Source organism: Dermacentor andersoni, chromosome 1 (assembly GCF_023375885.2).
Source record: "Dermacentor andersoni chromosome 1, qqDerAnde1_hic_scaffold, whole genome shotgun sequence".
Taxonomy (NCBI): Eukaryota; Metazoa; Arthropoda; class Arachnida; order Ixodida; family Ixodidae; genus Dermacentor; species Dermacentor andersoni.
In genome coordinates, this window is record NC_092814.1 from 99,341,841 (window position 1) to 99,358,107 (window position 16,267).

General features: G+C 46.3%; 1 protein-coding gene across 1 annotated transcript in view; it reads left to right on the plus strand.

Moving 5' to 3' along the window:
• LOC126545384 (uncharacterized) overlaps nt 1-16,267 on the plus strand; it is a 183,841-nt gene that overhangs the window by 154,323 nt on the left and 13,251 nt on the right. Inside the window, exons 4-5 of the mRNA XM_050193222.3 lie at nt 13,418-13,577; nt 15,868-16,087. Coding sequence (XP_050049179.1) covers nt 13,418-13,577; nt 15,868-16,087 — 380 coding nt within the window. The remainder of the gene's footprint in view (nt 1-13,417; nt 13,578-15,867; nt 16,088-16,267) is intronic.

Here is a 16,267-nt window from a genome sequence, read left to right on the forward strand (position 1 = left end):
TGCTCCTCGCTTCTTGTCAGCCAATTAGAAAAGATAAGCCGCTCAACGTACGTAATGTTATTCGTTTTTCAAGCAAACAAAAGTGACCTCTAATGAACGAGAAAAGCGTTTGATTGGTCTGTACAGACAGCCCTGAGGGTGACCGCCCGATGCTTGCGTCGGTGGTTACGCAAATTTAACATCAGGAGGTGGGAATAAAAACTTATTGGAATAGTTTTACGTTATAGGGCCCAAGAACACAAAGTATGACACGAAGTATGGTCCGTACATTTATCGGCAGTATGAATTGCAGTGAACATTCACTTACTTACTAAATTACAAACCACGGCGTCACGAACGCACAGGTAAACATGATCAGATCTCACTCAATGGCTGCTAGCACTTGCTATACCAAAGCTGCCATGATGAATATGAAATACGGCTGACAACGGTAATGCATTGTGTTGAGCATCACGGTCAGTCGCGTTCTTGCGAAGCGTTCCATCTTCAGCATAGCGCACATCCAACAAGAATAAATAAATAAATAAATAAATAAATAAATAAATAAATAAATAAATAAATAAATAAATAAATAAATAAATAAATAAATAAACTACAACAATATCACCCTTTGCTAATGTATGAAATAAAATGTATCATTAGCTCACGTTCCGGCGTTAGAATGAGCCACGAGACAGCTGAGCGAATGGTGCTTCCCGTTATCAATCAGCTTCCAGCGATATAAGGAATGGCGGCGACGATTCGAATAACAAAGGCATCGCAGTATCAACATGCGCCTTACAGAGGGTGCACGCTGTCAGTTGTCACTGCGACTTCATGTGATCAGCGAGCACCTAATATTTGTCTGCTGCCTTGTTTATAGATGTTAAAGGGGCTTACTATAACGTTACCCATGAAGCCATATTTAAAGCATTAGAAGCAATAGGAGTTGGCAAGATATATATCTGGGTTCGTAGCTGCCTACAGATGCGATCATTCTACGTGCTCTCCGGGGATGGCCCGACACTCCAGTATTGCAGTAGCCGCGGAGTTCCTCAGGGCGGAGTTCTAAGCCCAACGCTTTTTAATCTAGCCCTTATTGGACTACTCGATGACCTGTCAAGCGCCGTTCGACTCTCTACCTACGCCAACGACATCTGTATCTGGACATCGGGGGTGACATGGTTTCAGCTTTGCGCTCGGCTTAAGAAGGCAGCCTCACCGACATCATGCTACCTTCGTAAACAAGGTTTGGAGGTGACCTGGGAAAAGTGCGCAGTGGTGGCGTTTACCCGGAAGCTAATGTCTGCATAGGCCATATCAACCAACGGACAAGTGATATAGTCCAGGAGAATTCACAGGTTCTTGGGTGTTGTGGTTGACAGGGACTTGTCTTGGACTCCTCACGTGAACCACGTGAAAAGGCGACTGATTGCTATATGCATCTCGTCTGTTCAGGTTCCTTGCAGGAAAGAACTGGGGGCGTCTACACAATCCATGTTACAACTGTACAGGGTATTCTTTGTTGGGTTTCTCCGGTACAGCCTACCTGTTATATCCAACACCTGCAAAACGAATTTTTCAGAGCATTCAATCCCTTGCTCTGAGGATATTCCTTGGATTACCATACAGCGCGTCAACGGCTGAAATTATTGCCATTGCTCAAGATTATTCAATCACGACGCACATCGCCGTCGAGACAATGCGTGCACATGTCAGGCACATTGCCGGGACCCCTTGCCACCACCTCGCCGCACTCACCGTGGAAAGACCCCGCACGTCATTTAGCACAACTGTCAGTGCATATCGTGCCTCGCTTACATCGGGGTACACACCTGCGGGCAGGTCGGTCTCTCCTCCATGGTGTTTGTGAGGTCGTGAAGTACACCTGCGTGCGCGAGCTCACCGCGGCTTTCCTCCCCCTCCCCTGCCTCCCTCTCTCTATCTCTACCCTTTCCCTCTTTCCCGTCCTCCAGTCTAGGGTAGCCAACCCGACACATTTCTGGTTAACATCCCTGCCTTCTCTCTTTATTTTCTCCTCCTCCTCCTCCTCCTCCTCCTGCTCCAAGATATCGTAGTAGGAGGGTGTAACGCTCCCGCAAGCGTTAGAAACCGTTGGGTTCTAGTCTTCTCGATGACGCACCAAGTTCGAAAGACGACTGTAACTAACTGGATCGCCCTGGACCGCCCTGACCATGCAGACACTATATTACTTATGTGTCATTGGCTCAGATTCTTGTACTGTTTATACTTTATTCCTTGTTTTCCTTACCAATTTTTGATCTGGGCATCGGTTACAAAGCCCGCCAGTTTAAAAAGGCCTGGCAACACCCAGCTACTTATCTAGCTCGTGAAAGATGCTGGTGAATTGCGGCGAGAGGCGAAGAGACGCATTGCGCCCGTCGCCTGTATATGCAAGCATTGATGCTATTTCGGAGGTATGTGCGCGTGCGCTCACTAAAATGATTTCGTGAAAGCGATCTTCTCCACATCAACATCCATTATGTGGAGAAGCGCGCTTCCGTAGTTTTGTAGTTTTAGGGGCATGCAAGTATTTATGCCGTTCATACAACCGAGAACCTTATACCAAGGGAGTTTTAAGCGTAGTTATGGATAAAACGGTCCTGGCACTAGGATCAAACCAGTGCCCTCGACTCTCGATAATGCATCCAGTTGAGCGTTGCAGCGTCAGGACCACGATTAGGTGGATGTGGCAAAAGAATCTAATGCCACACGGCGCAGGGTGCTGCACACGTACCAGATGCTGAACGCTGGTGTTGGTTTAAGCGCCTAATACAGTGATGCGAAAGACCAAGAGAGAGAGAGAGAGAGAGAGAGGAAAGGATAATGGCAGGGAGATTAACCTGAAAGGAAAATTCTGTTTGCTACCCTACATTGCCGAACGGGTGAGGGGAAAGTAAAAATATGAGTAGAAAGTAGAGAGAAAGAGAGATATGGAGAGAGCACAGACACGCGATCACAGCCAATCGATGCCGACTATTACAGCATGGGATCAGGAGCACGGGAGGACGGGGTAAACGCTTTGCTCTAGTAGTGGTCTATAGTCAAAGCGAGATCATGCTGTTGCGAGCGATCATCTCTGTACACTCTTGCAAGGATAGTCACACAGAACCTGTTCAAGGGTCTGCTCGCAGCCATATTCATCTTACATTGAGTTGTCGACCCAATTCGAAAAGCAAAATACTTCTAAAGGCCACCCCCAGCCGTAGCCGACAAAACAGATTGGCCTCGGCTCGGCCGATTTCAGTTGGGATGCACAGCAAAGAGTCAAGGCACGTGGTCGGTTTTAATATAGACAAGCATTTTCAGCGCTTGTAAGTGCCAGCCATATTTTGCCAGGGACAGCGAGAGTTGGCTGTACGAACAGGCATGATAGCGCTCATCTTGTTTATCTCGATGCTTGGCGCCGGCGTTCGCTCGTTATGACTTTGACGTCAGCTGCACCGTCATGAACCCACCGTTCCTGTTAGGGCCGCGCCGACAGATGGCTATCGGATTGGAGACTGCGTTTGCTTTCTCTAAACAGGACTGCGAAATTTAAAAAAAGAAATCATCTGCAGAAGACGTTCAAGGCGGAACGAATGAATGTAAGACGTTAGGATGGATAACTGGACGTGTTAGTTGAGCCTGATCTGATGTGAAAGGCGCGAACACAAGGACGGACAAACACACAAATGACGCCCTATGTGTGTGTTTCTTTATCCGTCATCGCCTTCGCACCTTTCACATAGAAACGAATGTAACGCACAGCTAAGGACGAGTCTGCAGGTTGTCGAAATTGCTGGTGAATCTCGGGAGTGTAGAATGCGCCGCGAAAGTGGCTAACAAGTTACATTAAATTTCGAACTCCTTGTAGATATATACTGTCTATTCTATCGCAGTGCTGTCCCAAACACATGCAATATAAGTTCTACAATGCCTCTAGTGTTCATAACATCATTTTGTCATCACCGGTACTTTCGCTACCATATTGTTTCCTCAATCGATGGGCCAGTGCCTTCTTTTTGCCTAAAAAAGGCTTTCTAACTTAGGCAACCGAAGCTCAGTCGGGTGTAACAAAGTCATTAGCGCGTTAGGATGGTTCATAGGAACGGGCTACGGCGAGCTGTGAGAGCGAATTTTTACTTTTATTTTATTTATAATAATTTAATTGACAATTTAGGCATTAGGTTGAGGATGGATGAAAACATAAAATAAATTAATAAAATAAAGAAAGTCAGTGCATGCATAATCACCAAGAAAGAACCCTGCCACATCACTGGTAGCCTCATTGTCAGTACAAATTTTCAAAAGAAGGGTCGCAGTGCAAACGTATGAAAAAAGAAAAAGAAAAGCGGGAAAGAGAAGAATTCGACTAATACTGAAACACATGCGTATACAACTAATTTATAAGTGAACACAGCAAGCACAGATGTCAACTGACGCAAGGTCAGAAGAAATTATTAAATAACCTGCATAATACAACGAATGGACAAAATCGAAAGCTAGATTGCGTGACTGAGAGATGTTTGTAAAATACCGATCGCAAAAACTAGCACTACCTATATCACACGGATTAACCATTAAACGGAGCATTACACATTGAAAATCAGGGGATCAGTTAGGGTGACTAATTAAAAGGCAGTTCGTTCCCCTATTTGGTAGAGATTTTTGGTAGAGCGCGCAAATTTTTGATATACTTTATAGGCGCCTTCGCTATTTACCAAATCCGCCTGTCTATGAAAGAAATATGCTAACGGAAGAACCCTTGAATGGCTTCCTCATATTTAAATAGCTTTTCGGACGCAATAAGGGTTCTTAGTTAGGGACACGTACCAGTTAGCTATATTTGCCAATCAAGTGACAGCAAAGATAAATGAAGAGAAGTAACTGATCTCACAAAGGAAAAGCTATGTTAATTTGGCCCACAGATTTATACAAATTTGCGTTCTTAAGAACTTTTTACCATGGGCCGGTAACTCTCATTATTATGTTCGGTGTCGCGATTAACCGACACCTGCTCTTACGAACTGCTCAAGAGTACGAACTCTGCTGGCCCGATGGCAAAGCAATTTGTACGCTAGAGCGGCTCGTAATAACCGGTGCCGGACCCTATTGTCAGCGAATATATTCTTTGTGATGGCAGTTGACGTATGTCAAACACTTCTTAGAAGCAAATGAACAGCGAATGCGGCACACGAACTTCACGAAGATAATGGCATGCACTATTATTATTATTATTATTATTATTATTATTATTATTATTATTATTATTATTATTATTATTATTATTATTATTATTATTATTATTATTGCAGTCACGACCACAATTTCGGCTTTCTCTTTCTGTTTGTGTGTGTGTGGGTTGGGGGGGGGGGGCATTTTTCTTTCTCTCTCTCTCTTTTGTGACTGCCACCTTTGTTATGCTGCGATGAGAATTCAGTTAACCATGAATGTGGACGTAATTCTATCGTTGATGAGAATGGCTGACAAAGATTTTCAGTATCATATTCGTCAAATAGGAAGCAAAGCAGCTGCGATAGTATCGTTATGTCGAGGAAAAAGTGGGTATCTCTATCGTAACACACCTTTTTAGGTATGCTGTTTGTATCAAGCAGAACCAAAAAACCTCGCGTCATAACTGCCTTCCCGTCATACCGAGATATGTATTTGTTTTTATTTTCTTTCTTTTTGACGCCCCACGCATCGTTATACATTACGGACGGTTAGCCTCAACACGTGAGGAAGCCTAAGCGCCAGCCAGTCGAACACTATTCTTAGTTTACTATGGTCTTGTGCTTCTGCACATCGAAACTAAAGGAAGCCCGCCGTAACCCCGTAGACACTGCGGCACCCAAGAGCTAGTTGGCCACGTGCGGCACCAGAGGAGGAGCGGAAAAAAAGAAAAGCACTGAAAGCAAATCGTTTCCGTCTCACGCGGCGGCTTGCGGGCGAGGCTCCTTCAGCTGACGCCTCTTGTGGGGTAACAGACACACCGCAACATAAAATTTTTTGCCGTGAAGTAGGCATCTTGCATCGCTTTAGAGACGCAATTCCATATCGATTTTTTGCAGAGGGTTGCCTCGCTCGCGGGTGGAAGCACCTAGCGGGAAGAGCAGCAGCATGGACATTAAGTCTTGTTACTGCTGCTGTAGATGAGTAGTGCCCGTTGGGCCGGGCGAGAGTCGCTGCAGACAGGGACAGCTTGTTTCAATTAGGGGCTGCGACACAACAGAGGCGCTTCCTCCCAGGCTCGTAAATTCATTAAGCAGCACAGCGAAGAACAAAGCGGCTGCGCCATACGATCCCGCTGTTCTGGCCCCGAGCGCAAGAACCCCTTACGCGCGAAAAACAGAGTGGCGGTGGCGGCAGTTTCCATTTATCCCGCCAGTTGCGCCACCGGGCACAGGACGCCCATGCCGCCGCTGCTACAACGCTGTATGGCTGTAGGAACGACATCTGCAAACACCACTGTTACAGGGAGTCCCCCGATCCCTCCTCTAATTCCACGCCTCCGGTGCACCGCAGATGAACACGCGAGCAAATTTCCTTATAGCGATGTCGCTATCCGAGTTCCACTTGAATTCACTAGGAACATTACAGCGCTTACAAGACGAGGCGGAAATTTGAAAAAAAGAAAGAAGGAGAAGAAAAGAAGAACAAAAGAAGGAGCAACGCAAGCTAAACAATAATATGCAACTTCAACCACTCGTCGATCAGCTTTTCCAGCAGGGCATTTATATAGGCGCCCCAACTATCATGCACCAAGATTTGAAAATATGCAAAGGCCACATAGCTGGAAAGAACCAAGGTAATGTTGTTTGCCGTCTCTTGCATGGAGATGCTCAGAGTATTTCTTGCACTACTCCTAATTAGAAAGTTATTCTTAATTAATCAATCAATTTCTCAAATATTATAATGAGATGAAAAGTGTCATTGAGAAAATTGTAGAGCAACATGAAAAACTCCCGATGCAGCTTTCTGTTGCTGAATACGTCGTGCTGCATAAAAGTGTTTTCCCGAGCGTGAAAGAAGCCCGCGAATACACGCTAAGTGCCTCCAACGGCCAGGCGCGCGGCAACTTTGCGTTTATTGGCGGGCTGCTTGCACGCTCAGAACACTTTTAAGTAGCACGTATTAAGCAAGAGAAGGTTGTATCAGTAGTTTTTCATGTTGCTCTACAATTTTCTCGTTGACACTTATTATGTAATTATAATATTTGAGAAGTTGATTAATTAATTACGTGTAATTATGCAGTTAGACGGATTAGACGGAATGTTAAAAATAATCTGAGTATCTCCAACCTACGGCAGACATCACCTTGGTTCTGTCTAGCTACATGACATTGACATGTTTTTAAATCTTGCTGCATGGTAGTTCGGACATCCAGTATACGAGCGGACAGAGCGAAATGTCTTGTGTACGGCCTCACTGAAGATCGCTGTCAGAGGTGACAGATCTACGAGTATGAATTTAAATATAAAATACGGTAGTTTTTAAAAATAAGAACGGTAGTCAGTGCACGCCGTGGTGGCAGCAATCGCAGAAAACGAACGCTCAGGCACGGCACTTCAGCGCTTTCTCATTGCCGCATGTTTCAATCGGCGCGTTCGGCGCACAACGCGACGGGTCACTAAGCCTAATCGGTTTGACAGGAACCATGTCGCTGCAGGCGCGAGCCGATCGAACGACAGTCCGACGGCAGCCGTCGTCGCGAGCACCGTCCGTGAATTCGTCGCTGACGCTTCGCGCGGAAACGATAAAGCAAATTGTGGAAGTGTAGTTGTTGAGCCAAGGCCCGAAAAACGATAATGGTCAAATGGCCCGAGGAAAGAAGCGGTCCGCGCCGCGGGGGAGGCACCCCTGGCGGCGCTGAAAGCACTTGGGCTAAATGAGTGGCAAACCGGAGGAAAGACGGCCGCCACCGCCTCGGCGGCCGCACGCCATCAGCGCCCTTCCCCCTCACGCCCCCCCGGCTGCGGATATCTTGGTGGTTGAAGAGGAGCCGTAACGAGGTCCAGATTAATGATGCACATAGATGGCGACAAAGGCCCCCGGCAGTGGTTGCTAATTATGGGGGGCGCCCTCGGTCGATATCGGGTCGGGGTCACGAGCTACCGAATCGGACTGAACGGATCGGGTGATTAACAACAAGCGCGGTTATGTTGTCTGGCCGCGCATTTTCCATAATAAGCGGCGCGGCTCTTCCCGGCAGCGGCGCGGGTTCGCGACACCTGCATGTTACCCACGCGTGGAAATCCGGCGCTGCAGTGTATGTTACCGGTTCGTGTTCAATGGCATCTTCTGCTGGTCGCAGCAAGCCTCCCAGCTGTAGCCAGCAGGTGCGCTCTGAACTCTGAATCTGAGTAGGAGGAAACGTCGGCGAGCCGAACACACATGCCATATTCAGAGAAATATCACGTGATCATAATACGTGAGAAACAATAGATTATCTGGAATAAACACACACACACACACACACACATATATATATATATATATATATATATATATATATATATATATATATATATATATATATATATATATATATATATATATATATATATATATAGACGAGAAGAAGGGGGGTTAACCGAGGGACCAGATTTTTATTAGTCATATCATAAGAAGCCAACAAACACTGACACCAAGGACAACATAGGGGAAATTACTTGTGCTTAATAAATGAAATAAAGAAAACAATAAATTAATGGAAGTTAAAGTGGATGAAAAACCTACTTGCCACAGGTGGGAACCGAACCCACAACCTTCGCATTTCGCGTGCGATGCTCTACCAATTTTGCTACCGCGGCACCATTTTCCCATCCACTTTCTTGGGTGTTTATGTGTCCCAATAAAACCCTGGGTGTGTTAGCCAGCGCTACCACTCACAGACCTTGGCGGCGGACGTGGAACGTCCTTTTTGCCGCAGGTATCACGAGAACGTGATCTTTTTTGGGTGAGCAACTGGTCAATAAACCCACATATACTACCTGAAGGCATCAATGTTGCCGGATTCGAGACCCTCGTTACGTGATAAATGAGAAGAAGGGGGGGGGGGGGGGGGGGGGTTAACCGAGGGGCCCGATTTTTATTAGTCATATCATAAGAAGCCAACAAACACTGACACCAAGGACAACATAGGGTAAATTACTTGTGCTTAATAAATGAAATAAAGAAAACAATAAATTAATGGAAGTTAAAGTGGATGAAAAAACTACTTGCCGCAGGTGGGAACCGAATCCACAACCTTCGCATTTGCTTTTTTGTTTTTCATTTCATTTGCAGTTTTTTCATCCACATTAACTTCCATGAATTTATTGATTTCTTGATTTCATTTACTAAGCACAAGTAAATTCCCCTATGTTGTCCTTGGTGTCGGTGTTTGTTGGCTTCTTATGATATGACTATATATATATATATATATATATATATATATATATATATATATACATACATACATACATACATACATACATACATACATACATACATACATACATACATATTGGGCTGCTTATTTGTTCCGCGTTGAACGTTTCTTTTTGCCCCTTTTTTAGCACGTTGAAGGAATATCAGTTCAGTCATACCAAAGCAGCTATTGGCAATGAGGTTCTTGCAACGCGCCAACACTGGCAACACCACGTATATTGCACTAAACGTCACAAACCTGACTTTCCAGCGGGAATAGCGTGAACACCAGTCAGTAGCGCTAGCTATCGTAATTACCATGCGCCGTGAACGCACACTCTCTACGCGATCACCGTTATATCGAGCGGTATTATAACACAAGGAAGCACACGAATCACGGCAGCGCATTACAGCGAAGTCGCTGTCACGAAACTATACCGTCATTAGCGACTGCCCGCGGCTCCGGCATATTGCTTAGCCACTTCTGCGGCCTAGCGACCACGGGGTCTCTACAGTTAGTAATAAATCGACGTCTGTGCTCCTATTACCGCAGGTGCGCACAACGATAAAACACGATACGGTTCGTGCGCATCCACAATAGCTTGCCGAAAATGGAAAGTAGAATAGACCCTACGATGTCTTCCAGCGAAAGCGAAGTTCCTCGCAAACTCACACAATCTCAGTCTCATTTAGCCGCTATAATTAAGCTGCATCACCCCTGTATTATGGCTCATATCTGTCGCCGCGCTAAGCGGCTCAACAGGCTCAGCCAGTGAACACCCACGCCAAGCAACATGGGAAAGCACTCACGTGGCCTGTGCATCAGGATTCGAGTCGAGTGCCTCCTATTCCTACGAGGCACACACTCTACCATTTTGCATCCTGTGCAGTTGAAATGAAATACACTTCGCGTGAAGTATGTTATGGGTAAGTTGGTTCCAGCTAATTACGCCGACCACCTAATCTACGTTGCCACGAGTTAGCGCCTCCCGCTGTGTTCAACTCTCCATTTGGAACTCGGAACAAACAACCTAAGTGCGAGGAGTATGCAAGTCCGCATACTTTATTAGGGAGTTTTAAAGCTTGCGTCCATGAGAGGGTTCGCGTACCTGGAAATCCAAACTCCTTTTTGTGTATTTCGCGTTCTTTTTTATTTCCTTTATATTCTTTTGAACGCCTGGTCAATAGCGTCCCCAAACTTTGGGCCCCTATTTTTGGTTGCTGTTGGATACAACTACGAAGATGACGCTGGAAAAAATTAGACACATTAAGTTGTTCATATTTGCGACCTAATTAAAAGAACGAAGGTATCAGATCTTCTTTTTTTTTTATCGGACAATTGCATAACGATGTAGCCCGTTTGAACACTCTTTTAACTCTATACTATGCCGTAAACTTGGCATGTCTTTTTGAACTTTGCGTCTGTGAATAAACATGGTACATATGACATTGCAGGCTAGCGTTGTGGTGCTGAAAGCCTTGTTCTAAACGCCAGCTATCATCCTATCCAAGCCAAACATGGTCGCTGGGCTGGCATTCTACGTAGCGTGGTCGAAAATTGTAGTGTCGGCTGTCCGTCCTTTGCTGGCTCTTGATGCGCAGGCGGGCCACTTGTGCTTCTTCGACGCGCTGCATATAAGCGGCGACGTCGAGATTCTGTTCGTCGGTAATGGGGGGCAGCATGGCGTTGAGAGTGGTCGTCGGGTTTCTTGCGTAAACCAGCTTGAACGGTGTGATCTTCGTTGTTTCTTGCACCGCCGTATTATAAACGAAGTTTACGTAGGAAAGGGCCGCATCCAAGGTCTTGTGTTCGACTTCAACATACATAGATAACATGTCGGCGAGGGTTTTATTCAGGCGCTATGTAAGGCATTCGTCTGCGTATGGTAGGCAGTTCTCTTGCGGTGACTTGTCTAGCTGTATTGCAGGATGGCTTGACTAAGCTCAACCGTAAAAGCAGTTCCTCTGTCGGTGATCAGGACTTCTCGGACATCATGTCGTAATAGGATGTTCTCGACGAAGAATTTCGTCACTTCGGCTGCGGTACCTTTGGGTAGAGATTTCGTTTTGGCGTAGCGGGTATACCGTAGTCGGCAGCCACGACGATCCACTTATTCTCGGACGTTGATGTCGGAAATAGCCCCAACCAGTCCATTGCGACGATCCAAACCTCTCTCTTTCTCTCTACTGAAAAGAAGTTTCTTCGTACAAGATGGTAGCGATGTAGCACCGTCATCAGCTACGGCTTAGTATGTTTAAGAGACATCTGCTAAAAGCGTATATTGTCGAAGTTGCCGACATGTAAACTTGACTTGAGAGTTATGCATTTAGTATGTCGAACTGACCTCTGACGATAGTGTAACTTCTGCCCTGCCGTGTATCTGTGTGGCAAAGCGTTAGGACTTGGGGAGTTTTATTTTTAATAGTGATAGTTAATAGTGAAAGGGGAGTTTTATTTTTAAAAATGGATTAACGTTTGCACCTCATCACACTAAAGAGGGACGTTATGAAATAGGTCATGCGCATTATCATTAATAAGAACCTCAAACAGAAGGGATCCCGGCCAGAATAGAACCTTAGAGAACTCCAGAATACACCATTGCTACTTCGGAGCAACGATCCCGTAAGGATACAAATTGATGTTGCTTGTTCACGTACGCATAATGCCAGTTTAATAAATGTATGTTTCTAAATGTCGCGTCTAACTTTTTACAGCGAAGCTGTATATCGCTAAGGTTGCGTGCATTTTTGTTCTCTGTCAACAAAAACTATAATCATCAATGGCTCATACCCCCGAACGCATTCATGCTCCCGTAAGCAAACAAAAAAATGCAATGGCTCATAGCCCCGTAAGGCAGAGGCTACAATCAGTCAGCAAAGTGAATCGAACATTGCTTAAATTGTTTCTAATCACGCATACGACATACAGAACAGCATGTCAAAAACTGTCATCATCAATGGCTAATACCCCCATGAGCAATGGCTCATACCCTGTGAACAATGGCTCATACTCCCGTGAGCAATGCCTCATACTCCCGTGAGCAATGGCTCATACCACCGTAAGCAAGCAAAAAATGCAATGACTCATAGTCCCGTAAGGTTCATGGCTACTCACTCTGCATGAATTAGCGGCGAGGACACTACCCCTGTTGTCGTTGTCGGTGATTTCAATGTGGATGTGTCGGTACCGAAAAGGGAGCGGTTTACGCGTTCCGTGTTGCTTACATATCCCTTGCGATGCCACACCGATCCGGCCCAACCGACCACCCAGCCGCGTACGTGCATCGATTTGACATCATCGAAGAATGTGATTGCAGCTGCAATTGAAATAATGACCATCGATCAAGACAATAAATGAGTGTGCGTACCTTTCGTCACGTTGACCACCCATCAGGACAATAAATGAGTTCGTACCTTTGTTCAAAATTATGTGTCACCTCCACGTCGTGTGCTCAACAACTTCGCTGGTCAACCACCTTCACAGAGTGGGATGACTCATTTTTTCTAAAGTACTTTGAGAAATTTTTGTCAAATGCATTGAAGAATCCATGAACATTGCCTCAATTTGGTGGCCGCTGTTAACTGATTTAGTGAAGTCATGCATTGTTTCAACAAGTTGAGCACAAAATTTTATTAAGTTACATCCTAGAGTTTTACGCACTCAAAACTACGATTTGATTATGGTGGTGGTAGGCTTCGGATTCATTTTAACCACCTGAGGTTTTTAACGAGCGCCCGACGCACGGCGTATGAGTGTTTTTGCATTCTTTCCCCATTGGAATACGGCTTTCGCGGCCAGGATCGAAGCCTCAACCTCGTGCTCAGCCGCGCAACGCCACAGCCACTGAGCTACAGGGGCGGGTCAAATTGAGCACAGGTTGAAGGCCTATATGTTCTTTTTCTTCTTCTTTTGTGCGTGGGTGTAGGTTGCTGAAATGACGAAGAATGCGCGTGTGCTCATAATTCTGGCGGGTGCGCCAATAACGTTCTCTCTCTCTCTCTCTCTTTCTTTTTTCCTGTGCAGGTACGGCGGCCTTGATTTCAACGGCGCACGCAGAAAAAACGTGACTAGAGATTCGACATCCACGTTGAAGGCTTGGCTCAACGAACACAGAAAGAACCCTTACCCCACAAAAGGAGAAAAAATAATGCTCGCGATCATTACGAAGATGACTCTAACTCAGGTACGTAAAGAAAAAAAAAAAATTGCACGCAGCCTCTTCATCTCGACAAACATGTTTCCAAGAATATATTCTCTCGCGCGCAAACGAGATTAAGGGTAATTACAGCGTAGCGTAAGTGATTCCGCTACTGTGTGCAAGATATGTAGCTATGGGCTAACGCTGTTTTCGCGAGTTTCAAATCCTCTTCAACTAACGGTGTGGAACTTTTTTTTTTTACTTCTATTTCCATGCTCGTCTATAGGGTCTGATACTCAACCGCACAATTTCTGTTTTCACAATTTCTTCGCGCTTGCATGTTGAGGACGTTCGGCTTTCATCTTGCCGGACCATGTATAGCTGCTGCTCCATCGCTTACTTACCTATATAATGCCACATTGTAGTAAAATACCGCATTTTGCGGCATGCTCTCCAAAGCACTTCATGCATTGACGCTATCGCAGCGACCACTTAATTTCTTGAGCATGGCATAGAGCGTCTTTCGTGATATGCTTAAAACGCTGGTCACCAATAAAGGTGAAAAATCTGTGGCCAACGGAGCGTGCGACTGACCGCGCTGTACTTAGGCAAACACTGCATATTACAGTGTAGGCACAGCGCACCGAAGGCCAAATGCTCCAGTTCATCGTCAAAGGAGATTTGACGAACCATATTGGTTGAGCCCACTACTAGGGTACAGTCTTGACAATAAACCCATGCCGTACACGCAACTGCACACAATGATGGAGCAGAAAGCACCAGCCGCAATCCAAATTCGGAAGACTCCACTCGATATCTCAGGGAATAGTGTTCTGGAATATTCCGTACATACTGTACTACAAACTTGTGCACTCACGACATTTCAAAAACTCAAGCAGGGCAAGCCTTCACATATATCGAGCGCGTGCACGGCGCGGGAACTCTGCGCAGATTCCGCTAGCTGACGTCGCACATGAGAGAGCGCCACGCAAACTTCTCAGGGTAATAGTGAAGCAGGTCGAAAGAGATTAAAAGGACACAGAAGCCAAACAAAACAAGCAAAAGAGGACAGCGCTGGTTCTGTTGTGCTTGCTTTCTGTGTTGTTCTCGTTTCTTTGGTGCCTGCTTGGTTCGAGACGAACCAACTCGCTCATGTCAAGTTATTGCTAATCCAGTTGCTCTCACCTGACAGCAGCGTTTTATTTTCCAGCACTCCGCCAGATGCTGTCGTTTACTTTGTTAATGATTGGCAAGTCGAAAGCATTTCCCGTGGTTGGATGGATGGATGGATACAACTTTCTTGTACGTCCGGCAAGGTTTAACGCGACCCGGGCTAAGGTCTCCCACGGGGAAACGTGAAGGCCCTGCCTCAACGCCGCCTCACGGGCTAGCTGGACTGCCCACGTCTGGATTCCGACGTCTGAGCTGCGCAGAGCGGCGGCCCACCTCGACGACAGGGTCTCAGGAGTGACTGCCATCCCTCCTATAACTACATTGCACTCCCACAGCATGTGTTTGAGTGTTGCTGGTCCTTCCTGGCACAACTTGCACGTGTCGTCCTGATGCTTATCTGGGAAGATACATTTCAGACGGAATAGATTAGGGAAGGTGTTCGTCTGGAGTTGTCTCCAGGCGACGGCCTGCGTCCTGTTCAATTTAGGACTCGGCGGTGGGTATATCCTTCTGGCGTTCAAATATGCGCTGGTTATGTCGTTGTATCTGGTGAGCCTGTCCCGTTCTGCTCGAGAAGCGTTCGCTATCGTGCGAGAGGCCTTGCCCTGTTCGGCGCGGCGCGTCATGTCTCACGCCGTCCGGTGCGCCGTCTCATTTAGGTTCGGGAGCGCATCGCCTTCCGTGGTGACGTGCGCGGGGAACCATATTATCCTCGAGCTCGCGGTTTTGGATCTGCCCGCTTTGGCCAGAATGGACAGGGCTTCCTTGGAAATACGACCTTTGGCATTTCCCGTGGGTGGCTCATTTTGCTTGCGTCTCTCTTTTGTTTGAGCTCAGTGCTGATTGCCTACAGTGGTGGGCTTGGTGTTTGGCCGGGATACACGCCGTTTCGCCTTGGATAACTTAGGCGCTAAAGAAGGGACTGGCGGAGAACCCGCCTAACTTTTTCGGAAGCAATGGGAGAAGCTTTTGAGAGTGAAATTGGGTCGGAAAGACAGGAAGGTTAACCGGAAAAGCTTCTGGTTCGCTACGCTGCACTGGGGGAAGGCTAAGGGGAAATGAAAGACTGAAATAATAGCGGTAATATAAAGCAAAATTGTGAAAGAAAAACAAAATAGATGAAAGGAGCTTTTGACAAACGTATTGCGCTATTTGACCGCAGGTGTCCACGTGGTTTGCAAACGCGCGACGCCGGCTCAAGAAGGAGAATAAGATGACTTGGGAGCCGCGCAACAAAGCCGACGCCGATGACTCGGGCGCCGAGGACAAGAAGGACGATGAGGACACCCTGGACGAGCGCACAGCCAGCGTCCAAGACCCCATGCGTCGCAGCGATTCGACCAGGTCCTACTGCAGTTTGTCTGCACTGCAGCGTTCCCGGGGTGAGTTTTGCCGTTCGATGTTCTCTGTTTATATACCCCTTGTCGTCTCATGCGTCCACCAAGATTGAGGGACCCGATGTTCACATTCTGTTTAAGAAATATAGTCCAACCTGTACGTCGAATTTTTTCTATGGCACATAAACCTATGAAATAACCCTCTACGTCCAAAGAAGACAAACC